Source organism: Suillus subalutaceus, assembly GCF_016647625.1.
Source record: "Suillus subalutaceus strain FC151 chromosome Unknown DFJ58scaffold_10, whole genome shotgun sequence".
Classification (NCBI taxonomy): Eukaryota; Fungi; Basidiomycota; class Agaricomycetes; order Boletales; family Suillaceae; genus Suillus; species Suillus subalutaceus.
In genome coordinates, this window is record NW_024540259.1 from 486,263 (window position 1) to 499,242 (window position 12,980).

General features: G+C 47.3%; 6 protein-coding genes across 6 annotated transcripts; 2 read left to right on the forward strand and 4 right to left on the reverse strand.

The window, feature by feature from the left end:
• Window positions 1–34: 34 nt before the first annotated feature.
• Window positions 35–1,776, reverse strand: DFJ58DRAFT_764412 (uncharacterized protein). Its single transcript, XM_041388682.1, has 6 exons — window positions 1,278–1,776; window positions 1,075–1,186; window positions 842–1,015; window positions 597–818; window positions 525–542; window positions 35–471 (listed from the first exon to the last, which is right to left on the reverse strand). The coding sequence occupies exons 1-6, from the start codon at window positions 1,304–1,306 to the stop codon at window positions 385–387; spliced, it is 642 nt and encodes a 213-aa protein (XP_041249042.1). The 5' UTR covers window positions 1,307–1,776; the 3' UTR covers window positions 35–384.
• Window positions 1,777–2,259: 483 nt separating this feature from the next.
• DFJ58DRAFT_764418 (ribosomal protein S5 domain 2-type protein) lies at window positions 2,260–4,993 on the forward strand. Its single transcript, XM_041388683.1, has 11 exons — window positions 2,260–2,494; window positions 2,565–2,651; window positions 2,709–2,716; window positions 2,766–3,064; window positions 3,167–3,420; window positions 3,530–3,652; window positions 3,713–4,092; window positions 4,188–4,286; window positions 4,391–4,570; window positions 4,622–4,780; window positions 4,836–4,993. The coding sequence occupies exons 1-11, from the start codon at window positions 2,403–2,405 to the stop codon at window positions 4,853–4,855; spliced, it is 1,701 nt and encodes a 566-aa protein (XP_041249043.1). The 5' UTR covers window positions 2,260–2,402; the 3' UTR covers window positions 4,856–4,993.
• Window positions 4,994–5,457: 464 nt separating this feature from the next.
• On the reverse strand, window positions 5,458–6,923 carry DFJ58DRAFT_23691 (uncharacterized protein). Its single transcript, XM_041379391.1, has 5 exons — window positions 6,868–6,923; window positions 6,646–6,799; window positions 6,353–6,591; window positions 6,087–6,300; window positions 5,458–6,033 (listed from the first exon to the last, which is right to left on the reverse strand). Exons 2-5 carry the CDS (start codon window positions 6,743–6,745, stop codon window positions 5,486–5,488), a joined length of 1,101 nt encoding a protein of 366 aa, XP_041249044.1. The 5' UTR covers window positions 6,746–6,799; window positions 6,868–6,923; the 3' UTR covers window positions 5,458–5,485.
• An 84-nt stretch (window positions 6,924–7,007) lies between these two features.
• Window positions 7,008–8,336, reverse strand: DFJ58DRAFT_23627 (uncharacterized protein). Its single transcript, XM_041379386.1, has 6 exons — window positions 8,274–8,336; window positions 8,090–8,224; window positions 7,800–8,031; window positions 7,688–7,742; window positions 7,166–7,632; window positions 7,008–7,104 (listed from the first exon to the last, which is right to left on the reverse strand). Exons 1-5 carry the CDS (start codon window positions 8,302–8,304, stop codon window positions 7,429–7,431), a joined length of 657 nt encoding a protein of 218 aa, XP_041249045.1. The 5' UTR covers window positions 8,305–8,336; the 3' UTR covers window positions 7,008–7,104; window positions 7,166–7,428.
• A 4-nt stretch (window positions 8,337–8,340) lies between these two features.
• On the reverse strand, window positions 8,341–8,800 carry DFJ58DRAFT_764440 (uncharacterized protein). Its single transcript, XM_041388684.1, has 3 exons — window positions 8,761–8,800; window positions 8,507–8,692; window positions 8,341–8,398 (listed from the first exon to the last, which is right to left on the reverse strand). Exons 1-2 carry the CDS (start codon window positions 8,779–8,781, stop codon window positions 8,516–8,518), a joined length of 198 nt encoding a protein of 65 aa, XP_041249046.1. The 5' UTR covers window positions 8,782–8,800; the 3' UTR covers window positions 8,341–8,398; window positions 8,507–8,515.
• Window positions 8,801–10,562: 1,762 nt separating this feature from the next.
• On the forward strand, window positions 10,563–12,842 carry DFJ58DRAFT_764454 (galactose mutarotase-like domain-containing protein). The gene is made up of 9 exons (XM_041388685.1): window positions 10,563–10,728; window positions 10,876–10,929; window positions 11,094–11,250; window positions 11,372–11,700; window positions 11,749–11,838; window positions 11,901–12,216; window positions 12,281–12,382; window positions 12,430–12,455; window positions 12,542–12,842. The coding sequence occupies exons 1-9, from the start codon at window positions 10,657–10,659 to the stop codon at window positions 12,671–12,673; spliced, it is 1,278 nt and encodes a 425-aa protein (XP_041249047.1). The 5' UTR covers window positions 10,563–10,656; the 3' UTR covers window positions 12,674–12,842.
• The last annotated feature ends 138 nt before the right edge of the window (window positions 12,843–12,980 follow it).

The following is a 12,980-nucleotide window of genomic DNA, read 5'->3' on the forward strand; positions in this document are numbered from 1 at the left end:
GGCCTATATAATATGAACCTAATATACGAAATGAAAGCGAAAGAAACGGACGCGATTGCAGGCGCAGTACGCTGCGAAATTCAACGTCAATTGTACACAATGCGAAATGTGGCTGATGCAGTCTAATAGTTGCTGGATATATCTGGTTTGCGAACGAATTTAGTATATGTACACTATGTACTAAGTACGCTATTAACATAGCCGCTTCTGGCGTTGGTTGGTAGCACCGGCGTTTGTAGTAGTAGTCTTGACCCTGAATTCCCGCGGATTCCAAGTGTGGGGTACTAAGCGGGTTGCTCAGCCTGCTTCGGTGCGGAGGAATCCTTGATATACACGTAGATGCGGGGCCAGTCAATGATCAGGTGAACTTTGGCTCACCTGGGACTAGCGGTAGAACTCCGGTATCGGCATCTCATTTTTACAAGTACCTTTTTCGAGGTGATATTTCAACCCGTTTGCGTTCAAGTACGTCTGTGGACATTAGGTTTCACTTCCCCTCTTGAAGATGCCGAGCCTAGACTTACTTTGGTGCAATCAGGGCGCTAATCAGCGGAAATTAATGGAGCGAGCATATGGGCGAAATCAAACATGCTCACTGGACAGTTATAAGTCTTGTCCTTTTTTCGTTGACGAGGTCGATGGACCCGTTTTCCAGTGCGAACTGGCTTGCTCTTTACCTTGGCGAACGAGTTTTGTGGTAGACATTCCTCTGAACTCGTCTCTACAGGACTGATCGGCTCTGAACTGATAGAGGGCGAAGACCAATTAGACACAGATTCGAAACAAGATGAGCTCGGGTCAAGAACGCCACAGGAGCTCTTGGTGCAGGATAACCCAACACTAAACTCATGTAAGGTCCCTCGTTCTCGTGATCTAGAACGCGAAGTATCGGGCTAGGGTTCGGGTACACAGCATTCCCGGCGCTGTCGAACACTACGACATGTGCTTCCTCGAAGTGATCCACCAATGAGTGAAGGTCTCTAAGAGACAGCCCGCAACATGTGAAATCTGAGCACTGAAATATACGCGTTGCATCGGCACCTACAATCAAAAAATAGAGGAATAAGAACCTACAATAGTTTGTTCACGCTCGACGAATGGCGTGTCGTCGGACCATGGCGACGAGGAACGTGGCAATGATCCGACGTGCGCGGACATGGGCGGGGTATATGGAGACCATGGGTATCTGAGGTGTGATAAAAAAAGCGTGATATGTTAACATCTCGGATCCAAGCCAAGGGAACAAGTAGTATAGGGACTGAATGTTCTAGACTTACTGGATCTCTAGGTGTTCGTAACTGTTCATGCCGGCAGGCTTGGAATACGGGGGTGACAGCGAAGATGAGGATGGGTGAACAAGCGAGATTGACGCGAGCGAGTATCGATCTGGGCCAGTGACTATATAATGACCCCACTAGGGAGCCGCGGATCAGGCGTAATATACCAGCCCGCGGAATCCAGCTAATTAGTCTACACAACGTTGAGTTGTCTACAAGAGAACTGATGAGTGAAGTGCTCTGGTCGACCTCGAAGGCCTGATCGATGGTGATAACAAGGAAGACTGTAAGTCGGCGTAAAAGAGGCCGTACAGGAGACAAGAAGCTGATAAATTCAGGTTACAGGGGCAAGGCTGGCAATTAATTATAATGAAGACAAAATAGTAGAAAGTGACCAACGAGGATGAAGAATGAATGGAATATTCTTGACTTCGTTTCTCCATCTGGCCTTCGTTTCAATACTGAAATTAAATGTCGCATGCGATGATCAGTGGTGCAGGCACTAATATGCTGCGATGGGATTTGCCAGTCCTTAGCACTCGGATGAGTCTGTGATCGATCGGGCCGGACCATGCCTGCCATGGCCTAGAACATGATCTGACGCCCTGAATCACCTCCCCCAATGTGTGGTTCTGACCTAGCGGCCCCTTGCAAATCAGTGACTTCAGACAATCTGCCAGGTATCAGGGGAGAAAGAGTCATGGCGACAACATATTATTCACAAAGATGTGATATCGCGAAGTAAGAGAGCAGGTGGCGGATCAGTTTTGTGAACATCATGTGCAGCGTCTCGCAGTCTCGATGGTCCGGGAATGTTCGTGCAAACAAGGAGCTCAGTCTACATCGCTCTGCATCTTGTGGTGGAACACCAGTGAGTGACATTGTTCACACAATTGCTCTCCGTGCAATAAGTACTTATGTACACAAAAAATTGATTTTTGACAGTAACGTTAACGTCCGGGTAACGTATACTTGGCTAGACCGTCTGCTTACAACAAGAACAAGCAAACGCAAGTACACATCAATAAATCCGGGCCTCTGCGCTCCGTCGTGCCCCGGGCCGCCCTTGCCCTGCCCCGAGGCTGGGCAGGGCTGGAGTTTACAGTTCATTTCATACTTTTGAGGATGACAGTTCTTCCAGCAGCTGACGCACCGATCCCCATCTTCACCACCCTGAAAGAAGTGTATGGCAGTCTTGCGACAGCAGCCAAACACGCGTGAGTCTGGACTCTAGGTCTTATGTACTGATTTTCAATGAAGTTTGTTCTTCGCTTCGGTTCTGGGCAGAGAACGCTGGGACCAGCTTGTCAGAGAATTCGAGACCAAGTTCGGGCATAAACCTACCTATGTCGCCCGAGCCCCAGGCCGGGTCAAGTACGTTCACACTCCCTCCTTTTCCCACTGGTGTTCATCATTCCCCATGTAATACAGCCTCATTGGTATGATTCATATTTACGGTTCAATGCAATGGTAACTTACAGGACACAGGTGAACACATAGATTACGCGGACTTTGGCGTTTTGCCAGCTGCTATAGAGCATGATATTCTCATTGCTTGTGCTCCGCGGCCAGCGTCTACCGTTGCCGCGCATCCCGACGGGCATGCGCCAGGCTCTGTCGTAGCTGAGAACCTTCATACTCGTTACACACGTCAGGTCTTCATGCCGACTCGCCGTCACACGCTTGGAGACGACGTTCCCCTTGACGCTGTGCGTGTCGCCCCCTGGCATTTGGATATCGATAAAAGCGAGTTACGATGGGAGAGTTATGTCAAGGCGGGATATTATGTATGTATCTTTGCCCTTTCGTGTCCCATCTCCGGCTTTTGAAGTTATTCTATTCCTCGCCTTTACTTCAATTCTTCTACAGATGCTAATTGCTGGGTATAGGGCGTTCTGAATCATTTCTTCTCTCCATCATCCGTATCGTCCGTTCCTGTTCCTGTTGATATTCTCGTCACTGGAAATGTTCCCCCTGGCTCCGGTCTCTCAAGCAGCGCAGCCATGGTCGTCTCGAGTACACTGGCATTTTTGGCAGCCAACGGTATTTTTGACGGGGAAAAGGCCCCAACCAAGCCAACCAAGGGTGAGCTAGTAAATATTGCGATGGAGAATGAGAGACGAGTTGGGGTGAACAGTGGAGGGTGAGTGTCGCTGTCTTCACTTGGTCCTTTTGTGTGGCGGCTTTGTGTTTTAGATCTACCCCTCGATATCTGTGTTTTCCACGCAACTAGCCGCTCACTTTCTTTGCAGGATGGACCAATCAGCTTCCGTGATCGCCCTTCCTGGCAGTGCACTATATGTTTCTTTCGTGCCTTCCCTTCATGCGGAGCCAATCGGACTTCCGCGCGATGCCGTGTTTGTCTGTGCTAATAGGTACCTTCAGCCAGTTCCTAGTCGTCCAAAACGTTCTGACAGATTTAATCTCGGTGACAGCCTAGTCGTCTCCAACAAAGCGGAAAGCGCCAAACACCAATACAACCTCCGTGTTGCGGAGACCCTTGCAGCCGCCCGCCTCCTCTCCCATCGTCTTAATCTCCAAGTCGATTCCACAGACGGCGACAACACGAAGCGGCGTCTCGTGACCCTACGTGAAGTCCTCGCTCGGAAGAGTGGCTTCTATCAAGATGAGCAAGATGCGCAGTTGGAAGATCTTGGGCAGCTCCGGAAAGGATTGGTGGACGTATTGGGGATTGCTATGGACTATTTGTTGCCAGAGTTTGGCAATAGAACAGATATTTCTCTAGATGAGATGATTAACAAGAGTGGGATGGATGAGGCAGAATTTAGGGAGGTGTATCTTTCGGGGGTGGACGGTGAGCTTTTTTGATGGTGCTATTTCATTCATCACTCTGACTTGCCGAACTCCCATGCTCGTCCTGACATGTTTTGCTGTTTGAAATTTCATCAGCGGAAACAACTAAGTTCGAACTGTATCTCCGTGCTCAGCATGTTCTTGAAGAGGCGCTCAAAGTGCTCAAATTTAGGGAGGTCTGCTTAGCTGGAGGAGGTGCATTTTTTCCTTGGGTCCGTTTTGTGACGATTAAATAACACTATCTGCATGACCTCGACGACGCTGATCGACATATCGCCCATCAACCCTTCAATCACCAGGCAACGAAGAATCCAAGCTCCAGACCCTCGGTAAGCTTATGAACGACTCGCACGACAGCTGCCACAGGCAATTCGACTGCTCGCATCCGAAAGTGAACGATCTCGTCCGTGTCGCGCGGAGCTTTAGGGAAGTGGAGACAGGACGGGGGAAGGGGAGAATATATGGGAGTCGCATGACTGGTGCGTTCTTTTTCGCTCATCCTATTTTCCTCCGATTTGATGCGCTTGAAGGTGCTGGGTGGGGCGGCTGCACCGTTTCTCTCGTACATCGAGAAGATGTGGAGGCGTTTATCAAGCATGTGAAGAAGAAATATGCGTCATATGAGGGTATGAGCGAGGAGGACCTCGCGAGTTGTGTATTTGCAACGGAGCCGGGGATGGGCGCGTGTGGTAATTTTTCGTTTTGGTTTTGAGAATTTTGGGTGTGCTGATGTTCCTTCGACAGTGTACAAGTTCACAAATTGACCACCAGACTGGAAATTTTTTGCTCTGTCATTCGCTGGTTCTTGCAATGCATATCAGCGTCGTTTTCGTGCAATTTCTGAAGTGGTGCGACTATAGTTAAGGATACACAATAATCAACGGAAATATCACATGCGAGAATCAGTGCGAAATCGTGACATCTCCCTCAAACAGTGCGCTAGAAAATCTACCATTCTTAAGCCGACTCGATTGCCGCATCGTCCCAGTCGCTCATGATAGGATGGACCCTATCAAAAATGGGGACCAGGTTAATACTGCATTGCGACACATACGTGACACATTTATGCGAAGAGCGCAACTCTTCGCATCCGAGTTACGTGGATACATTCCTTTCATTTCTTTCACTTCTCCTTTATCTCTTTCATTATTCTACCTTGTGCCCCCAATTCACGATACACTTTCCTCACCGAAGTATTTTCACCTCGCCATATGCTCTTCACGCTCGTTCCGGCCTAGTCAAGCAATTCAAAACGTATATATACTCCCCATGTACCTCATACCTACAGCGAATCTTAGAGTCAGATCCTCGCTCCAAGCACGACCGAAAAGCCTCTTAGAAAGTCCCCGTCTCAACTGTCCTCTAAAACTTGTCTCTTCTCAGCTTCGTTTTGTTCACCATTCCCTTTCGAACTCATACTCAGCCTTACAGATGAGACGGCCAAATATTGAGGAACTTATCTCATTTCCAGAGTTTCTGTTGCCTTCCAACATCCGAGATTGCTTTACTGACCTGCCCCATTGCACGCGACTCGTCAGCCTCTCTAACTTGTCCTTCGCCCTAACCGCGTGAGCGTACGAGTCCCTCCATGCTTCTAGATTCTTATGTCTTTGTTCGTCGGTACCTGGCGTTGGGGCTGAACGGTCATGTTGTGCCTCGACCGCAGAGCAATATCCCTGCAAGAACAGGTCAAATATCACCTCGCATACCGGTCGTAAGGCCGTCATGAAAGAAAGGGCATTATTGGAGTCCGACAAGTCAGGAAGTCGAAGTCTGTGCAAGGCGGTACGAGAAAGTCGGTCTGGGGAGTATACGCCTCGGGAGAATTTGTGTGGTCGGGGATCTTGGCTAGTGAATTGATAGAACTCGAAACGATCACCATCACAAAGGATTGCGTATATAGGCACGCTGAAACCATTCTGTGTATTCACCCAATCACAAGCTAAGGTTTTTAGGGGTTGTTAGTATTAGCAGTAACTAAATGATATCACTCACCGTCACACTCCGCAATCACTTGTGCGATCGCATCTAAGCGGTCAGTGCCAGTATCGCCTATCTTTTTCATGAATTCGATGAAGATAGTGGTGATAACGCCGAATATTTTGAAATAATACTCGATTCTCCCTTGACTGGCAATACGCCCAGGTATCATGCCTTCGGGTTTGTTGCGGAACACACCTTCAAATACAATTGAGATGCGATTAAAGATCTAAATAATATAAGGTTATCATATTGATCAGCTGGGTTTAAGTTGCGCTCACAGGCGAGAGGAACCGTGAACGGGCTTCTTCATTTTCATGCTCAGTGGGCGACCCATATTGAAGCATCATTGCATCGATATCTTCTACAATCGATTTGAAAAGCCCAGTGTCGATTCGAGAGCGACGTAGCGGAAAGGTTTCCATGTCCTTGATCATGCGGAGATGATCCAGGCCCACTAAATGTGCGATGTCTTCGAAGCGAATGTTTGAAAAACTGATCTTTAACCCCTGACCTGAATCTTACGGGAAAAAAGGGAATAATGAGTAGTTTTGGTAAATGATGATGAACCTACCGGCCATGGTCTGCTTTAGCAAAGGAATGGTAAAGCCATGCCCCTCCGTAAGCATGAGCAATGCCATCTCGGCGGAATAGTGGGTTGTTACATTCTCCATCAGTATTGTCTGCAGCTCATCAGAACTGAGAATTCGCTTGTTCTGGCCACCGCGCTTTCTTTTGCCCATGGCAAAATACTGTACAGTAAGTACGTGTTGAAATGGGGAGTGCTGGGTCTTACGTAGGACTCTGAAAAGTAGATGCTTCCCTATAACTTACATCCCAGTCATACGTCACAGTAGCAGTAGTTTCCTATTTCGATTAGGGGCTGAAGTCACGAGTCTATGAAGTCACCTGCGCACCACTACCCCTCCTACAGCTCCCTTGACTAGGTGCCGTCGCCGGCGATGACCGACATATCAGCAGTGGTTGGATATCCTGGCGATATTCTGTTTTGTAAGCTATCGCGGGTCCAGGACTGGTGGTGCAGACATTCAATGGCACTGGTCCCAGCACAAATACAAATTACAAACAGCCACCTTTCAGCAATGGCATCAGGAACGAACAGACTTCCACCAGCCACTACAATCTTGACAGTACTACTGAGATTGAGCGCGTGAACCTCAGCGTCGGGGAGAGATATCTACTCATAGTTCGCCGAAAGGTCTTGTATGACCTATATCTACTGCGCAATTACATAAATAAGTACCACGACAAAACCTAGAATAAATAAATAAAAAATCTCCCACTCCCTACACACTACCCGCGCATCGCAAATCAATTATATCGAGCATCTCCTGCGCTACACACTACTGCTGGTTGACACATGGACGTGCTCCTGAAAAGCAATTGAAGTCATAGCGGTTGCTGTGTCAGAGTTGGCCACGAGCTTAGCGTGATATTCTCGAACACCGAGGATCAGGCGTGGTCCCAGCACAAACAACTGCACGAACTGGAATATCTGAGTGAGACCGAGATAAATCTGAGTGTCCAAGGAGTATGCGTCCTATAAAAATGATGAATCATGGTTGCATGTACAGGTCGGTGACAGATCGGCATACCGCTGAGAGCTTTGAAGAGAATAAACCGATCTCGGAGCAAGAGATAGCCAGAAAACTAGCACGCGCAAAACTTCAGCAGAACAAGAGAACGACATTCACATTATGAGCTCACCTCGCAAAGTAACTCACGTGAGTTTTCATTAACACCGTGAAACAGTCCCCAATAATACCACTTGTTGAGTGTCGTCGCAGTTCACGGAAGTGCTTTATAGCAATCCAGGCCGCGAGACACAGTGCAAGGACCTCCCATACAATCCCAAGTATCCAAGTCATGCAATCCAGAAATAGGGAATCTGCCGCATTGCCAATCACGCACTGATAAGTGCCGAAGAGAACGAATTCCTCTGGTATTTGTCAATGAGCTTGATGCACTTAAACATTTCATACATAATTAAAGCTTACCCCCTGACATATGCACCATTATCATTGCGCCCATCACTACATTGGCGATTCTGATGACCAGAAAGATGACAACGAGAAATATCAGCACCTTTCTGGATTGCTGATACATGGCATATAACCGAGTGATCACGATGACTTGCATGATGTTTCAGTAAAGTGAATATCACGGAGGTGCATAGCTCACCGCCCAGTATTACATTTACAACGTCACCCATCCAAATATGTATGTCGTAGATGATAAGGCCTTACAAATACAGTAACATTAGTTATCAGCTTCGGAAGATCGCAGGCTCCAAACGAACTCACAACTGTGGGAGTCGTTATGTTGAATCAACGAGTTGTTCGAGAATCTCACTCACCCCTGCATGGTAGTTCAGTGTTTGGACGGCAATAGAAGGCTTCGGTGTGGAATACTCACTGAATCTGTCATCGAAATTGTTGGAACACTGACTGTATGCCGCCCGTCACAAGAAAGAAACAGAGGGTATGCGAGGACACATACCCAGCACGTAGATCCTGATTGTAAGAGATGGGCAATGAGCGCAACATCAATGGTTTAAACTTCCAAACGTACACAGCATATCCTATTCCAATATAACGCACCTAGGATATATTGAAGTCAGCAAAACTTGGACTTGCTAAGCGTAAATATTGAAACACAAGGTACATACACTGAGATAGAGAAAGGTCATCAAGGACCAGCGTTGCTTCTGCCGTAAACAAGCTCAATTTCCACGTCATTCTTTTGATGTGAGAGTCCGCTCACCCAGATCAGTTCAACCTATAACGCAATTCTAAGCGAGCTGGCTGCCCTAGTAATAGTTTGACCTACCTCTTGTCCCAACGTAAGCGCTGAGAATACCACAAGGATATTAGTGGTTCTTTTCATACTTAGTCTTGCTCACCCCAATCGTACATTATCCCGACAGAGGCAGCAACTGCGAAATTGTAGTCAAGGTGAATTGAATCATCACCGTCATCATATGAGGCTGACTCTCCACGAACCTATAAAATAGCTGAAGATGATACTCGCATCGATGAGTGGCCACCAACTGGGATCATTTGAGACTACAGTCATATTATTAGAGGATGGGAGTGAGCGAGCGGGGGAACCTGGCGGACGTATAACGATCGCATCCGTGCTTGATATACCACAATCCAGCGCTTACATCGCCGAAGTGGGATTTGAGGGATAATATCTGATTGATCGAAGTCAGTGTTTCAGCCCAATCCCAGTAGAAAGACGATGTGCATCCAGGGATACCAATGGGATCAAGATGAAATTTGTTGGTGAGATCGCAAAGCAGTGACTCGCAAAGAATGTTTGAACGCCACATATGATTTCGGTGCGGTGCCCGTGCGATCTTCGAAGTATTCTTGCTACAGTGTCCAGTGTGTGATGCAACGTTCAGCCTTGACCTTGACCCATGAATAACATCTTGTGTTTCATTGACCCAACACAGGTTTGAACGGCGCCCAAGTCGACCTCGTGACAGACGTTGTCTATAATTATCAATGAAGTACCACACAAACAGAATCAACAACCTTCTGATTCATGTATACGCTGATTAGTACAAATGCGACCAAAAGGACACGTATCCGATCCCCTGTCGTAAAACACAATCGACGTGTGTAGCGACGATGGCAGTCGTACAATGAGAGTAGGAGGTTGTACAAAGAAGGGGGGAAAGGCGCGGTCGTACAAAAGTAGAAGGGGTTGTTGTACAAAGAAAGAACGATCAAATGATGTGAACAAGGACGGAGGCAGCAGGAGCGAAAGCGATGATGAATGGGCGGTGACCGTACACGCTTTGAATGCAGAGTTAATGAGTGTGTGATGGCTCTAGTTTGGTACTTCATATGTAAGCAATGACAAGATCGGATGGATGCACTGGTGAATAGATAGATGAAGATTGTCGACAAGCTTGAGGAGCGAATAGCCAGTTGGGAGAGAAAGAATCAGAGAGAAATCTGCCGTTCATTACATGAAGGAAGAATTTCCTGCATCCGTAAAAATATTCTGTCCCAGAGAGATGCAGCGATCGATATTGATGAGATCAAGAAACCGAAAAATAGGGAATGTGAACTGCACGTTTCATGGGACGAGCGAGAGTGACAAGCAACCGCTTAAAGAGGAGAACACGCAAGGGTGCATTATCATGCATGATGTCGAAGAAACGAGCGAGTTTGTGGACGTCCTGAGAAATAAGGAATATATGGATTGTCAGCATACACAAGGTGAGGGACAGAATTCAAGATATACCTTTGACGATTGGTGGATGTGGCCCTAAACGACTTATATCAGATTTTGCACCCACTCATTCAAATTTCAAAGTCACGGTGCTCTTAACCCCGATGTGTCAGATCAGCTGGTCCAAAACTTCTGCCGTAACCGGCCCCGGACCGACGGTGCACCGCTCAGAGCGCTCAAGACCCGTTAGTGTCATGAGGTTGATGATATTACTACTGTACCATTATGTTTGCGCAACCACTGCCTTCGCACCGCGACAGTGATAAGATAGTCCTTCAAAGTTCTGCGAAGAGGGCAGCTTGAAGCAACACAGAATATGATGGAAAAGCGATATCAGGGCGAGTGGTTGTCTCTCTCGTCAGCATTAACACCACCACTTGCCGTTGAGGTAAGTGTTCTGATTGTCAATTGGACTTCATTGTAGTCTGGGTCTACACTGGCAATTCTGTGGAATGGCACAAGTGTACAGGGCAGTTTATGCTGGAATACTAAATATCAAGTAAAGACTGATGATCCTTGATTTATGAACGCACAGGTCCTCCCGCATGGCGTGACCATACATAGGATCATTGTACAGGTGGAGGGAAAGGTTTGCATTGCATCTTTCATGTGAGTGGACCTATACTTACTGACCTAATGCACAATGCTCGAATGTGACATGTTTCGTCAAAACAAATCATCCGCCATCTTTTCTAACACTTTCTCTCCCTGACAATTCGTTGTTCAAAATGAACACCATCCAAAATAAATCAGACCCACGATATCCTCATCGGTCCTGAAAATCCTAAAGACTATGAAACATTCAAATACACCAACACCATTATTGGGCGGTACGCCAACCGCGTGCGGGTTGGGGAGCATATAGTGAAGAAGGATGGATTCGAGAGATTGGCAAGGCCCGTTAGTAATGGTGGGTTCCATGATGCTTTTAAACTGTCGACCTCTTTCTTCTCCATTCCAGTCTTAGTCTCAGATCTTACCCTTCTTCCGCTCCTCAAGCGTGTACCTTTGTCTAACCTCCATTTCGCCAGAATCCCCTGAAGTTTCTTTACATGGCGGTCTCGTGGGGTTTGATTTTGCAGTTTGGCAGCGCCTGTCCCTCGAAAACGCCAAGCTCTTCACACCTGCTGAGATCCGCACTATCCAGACCTCCTCTACGTCCGAGTCATCTAATAACACAGCTATCTATACGTACACATCAGAAGACGGAGATCAAGGTTATCCAGGGGAATTGCACCTGGAAACACTCGTTGCGCTGCTCCCCCCTGCACAAGGCGAGAAAGGAAAGTTGGGAAGCATAGTGATCTTGTACAGGGCGAGGTTAGCAAATGAAGGCGTTACTCCCATTAATCTGACACAAGTATGTATCTGAATCATCTCAAAGAAAACAAGTGCTGATCCAATCTAGCACTGGGGATTCAACCTCGACGCAAGCTTGCAGGAGGGTGAAAGCGGGAGGGATAAGCTTTCAGTGAAGAATCACAGGCTGAATATTAAGGTGCGCCGGGTATCGTACCTCTCACTCTATTTCTTGGGGCTGATAGCTGCGTGACATCCTAGGCAAGCCACACTGCTGAGCTTCTTCCAAATAGTCTCCCCTCGGGAAAATACTGCCCAGTCGGTGGCACAGTGCACGAGCATAACGACAAGTTAATCAAAGAGGGATGTCCGGACCACGGGTATGACCACTACTATCTTCTCGCTCCTCGCCTATGCGAGAAACTCGTGCCACACCGTATATCTGCGAAAGATTTTGATACTGCGAAAGCAGGGGAGGAACTAAATATCGTAAAAGAGATATTCGAGAGTACGAATGAACCAGTGGTCCAGTTGAAAAGCGAGAAATCGGGGTTGAAGGTCGATTTTGATTCGAATCGTATGTTTATGTTTACATTTCAACTTTGCGCCTACTCATGTTATATTGAATATGCGATGCGCAGAGGCAGGCCTTATGTTCTACACGAACAACCATCCGAACAAGCAGTTTCGAAAGAAGATTCATGGCGGTCCGGGAATGAAGGACGACGGGTATATCAAAGGCTGTACGTCTCATCCCCTCCCACGTATTTTTCACTAAGTCTCCCTTCAGCCGCAGCATTCCTCGAGTTTCACGAAGTACGTTATTTCTTTTCTGGGCACCTTCGAAATTTTTCTCTGCACCTTACATTCTGCTATCCTACGGCATTGCTGACCATGTTTAGCCACTCTCTGCTTTCCTCCACCCCGAAGCGACGCCGAACAGTACAGACACGCTTCTTACGTCCAACGAGATCTACAACAATTTTGTCCGTGCAGATATCTTTATGGACAGTGAGTGCGTTCGCGAGGGTTGATAGGATGTTGCGGGGCATTCTCCTTCCAGAAGTGGAGGAGGGTTTCGTTGGCTAGAAATGTACCCATCTTCAGCTAGTCTGTCAGAAAGTTTTTTTCCTTATCTAACTTGTACGTTTTTATTCTTCTTGAGCACAATATTACCTGTTCTGTTGTCTCGACCACCCATCATATCCTGGCGGTATTCTGTTGGTTTGTAAGCTATCGCGGCTCCGGGGCTGGTAGTACAGACATTTAATTTATAAATACGTGGGTTGCAAACAGCACCCTATACATAGTCCTGTCAGTACATCCACGAGATATCGCGAT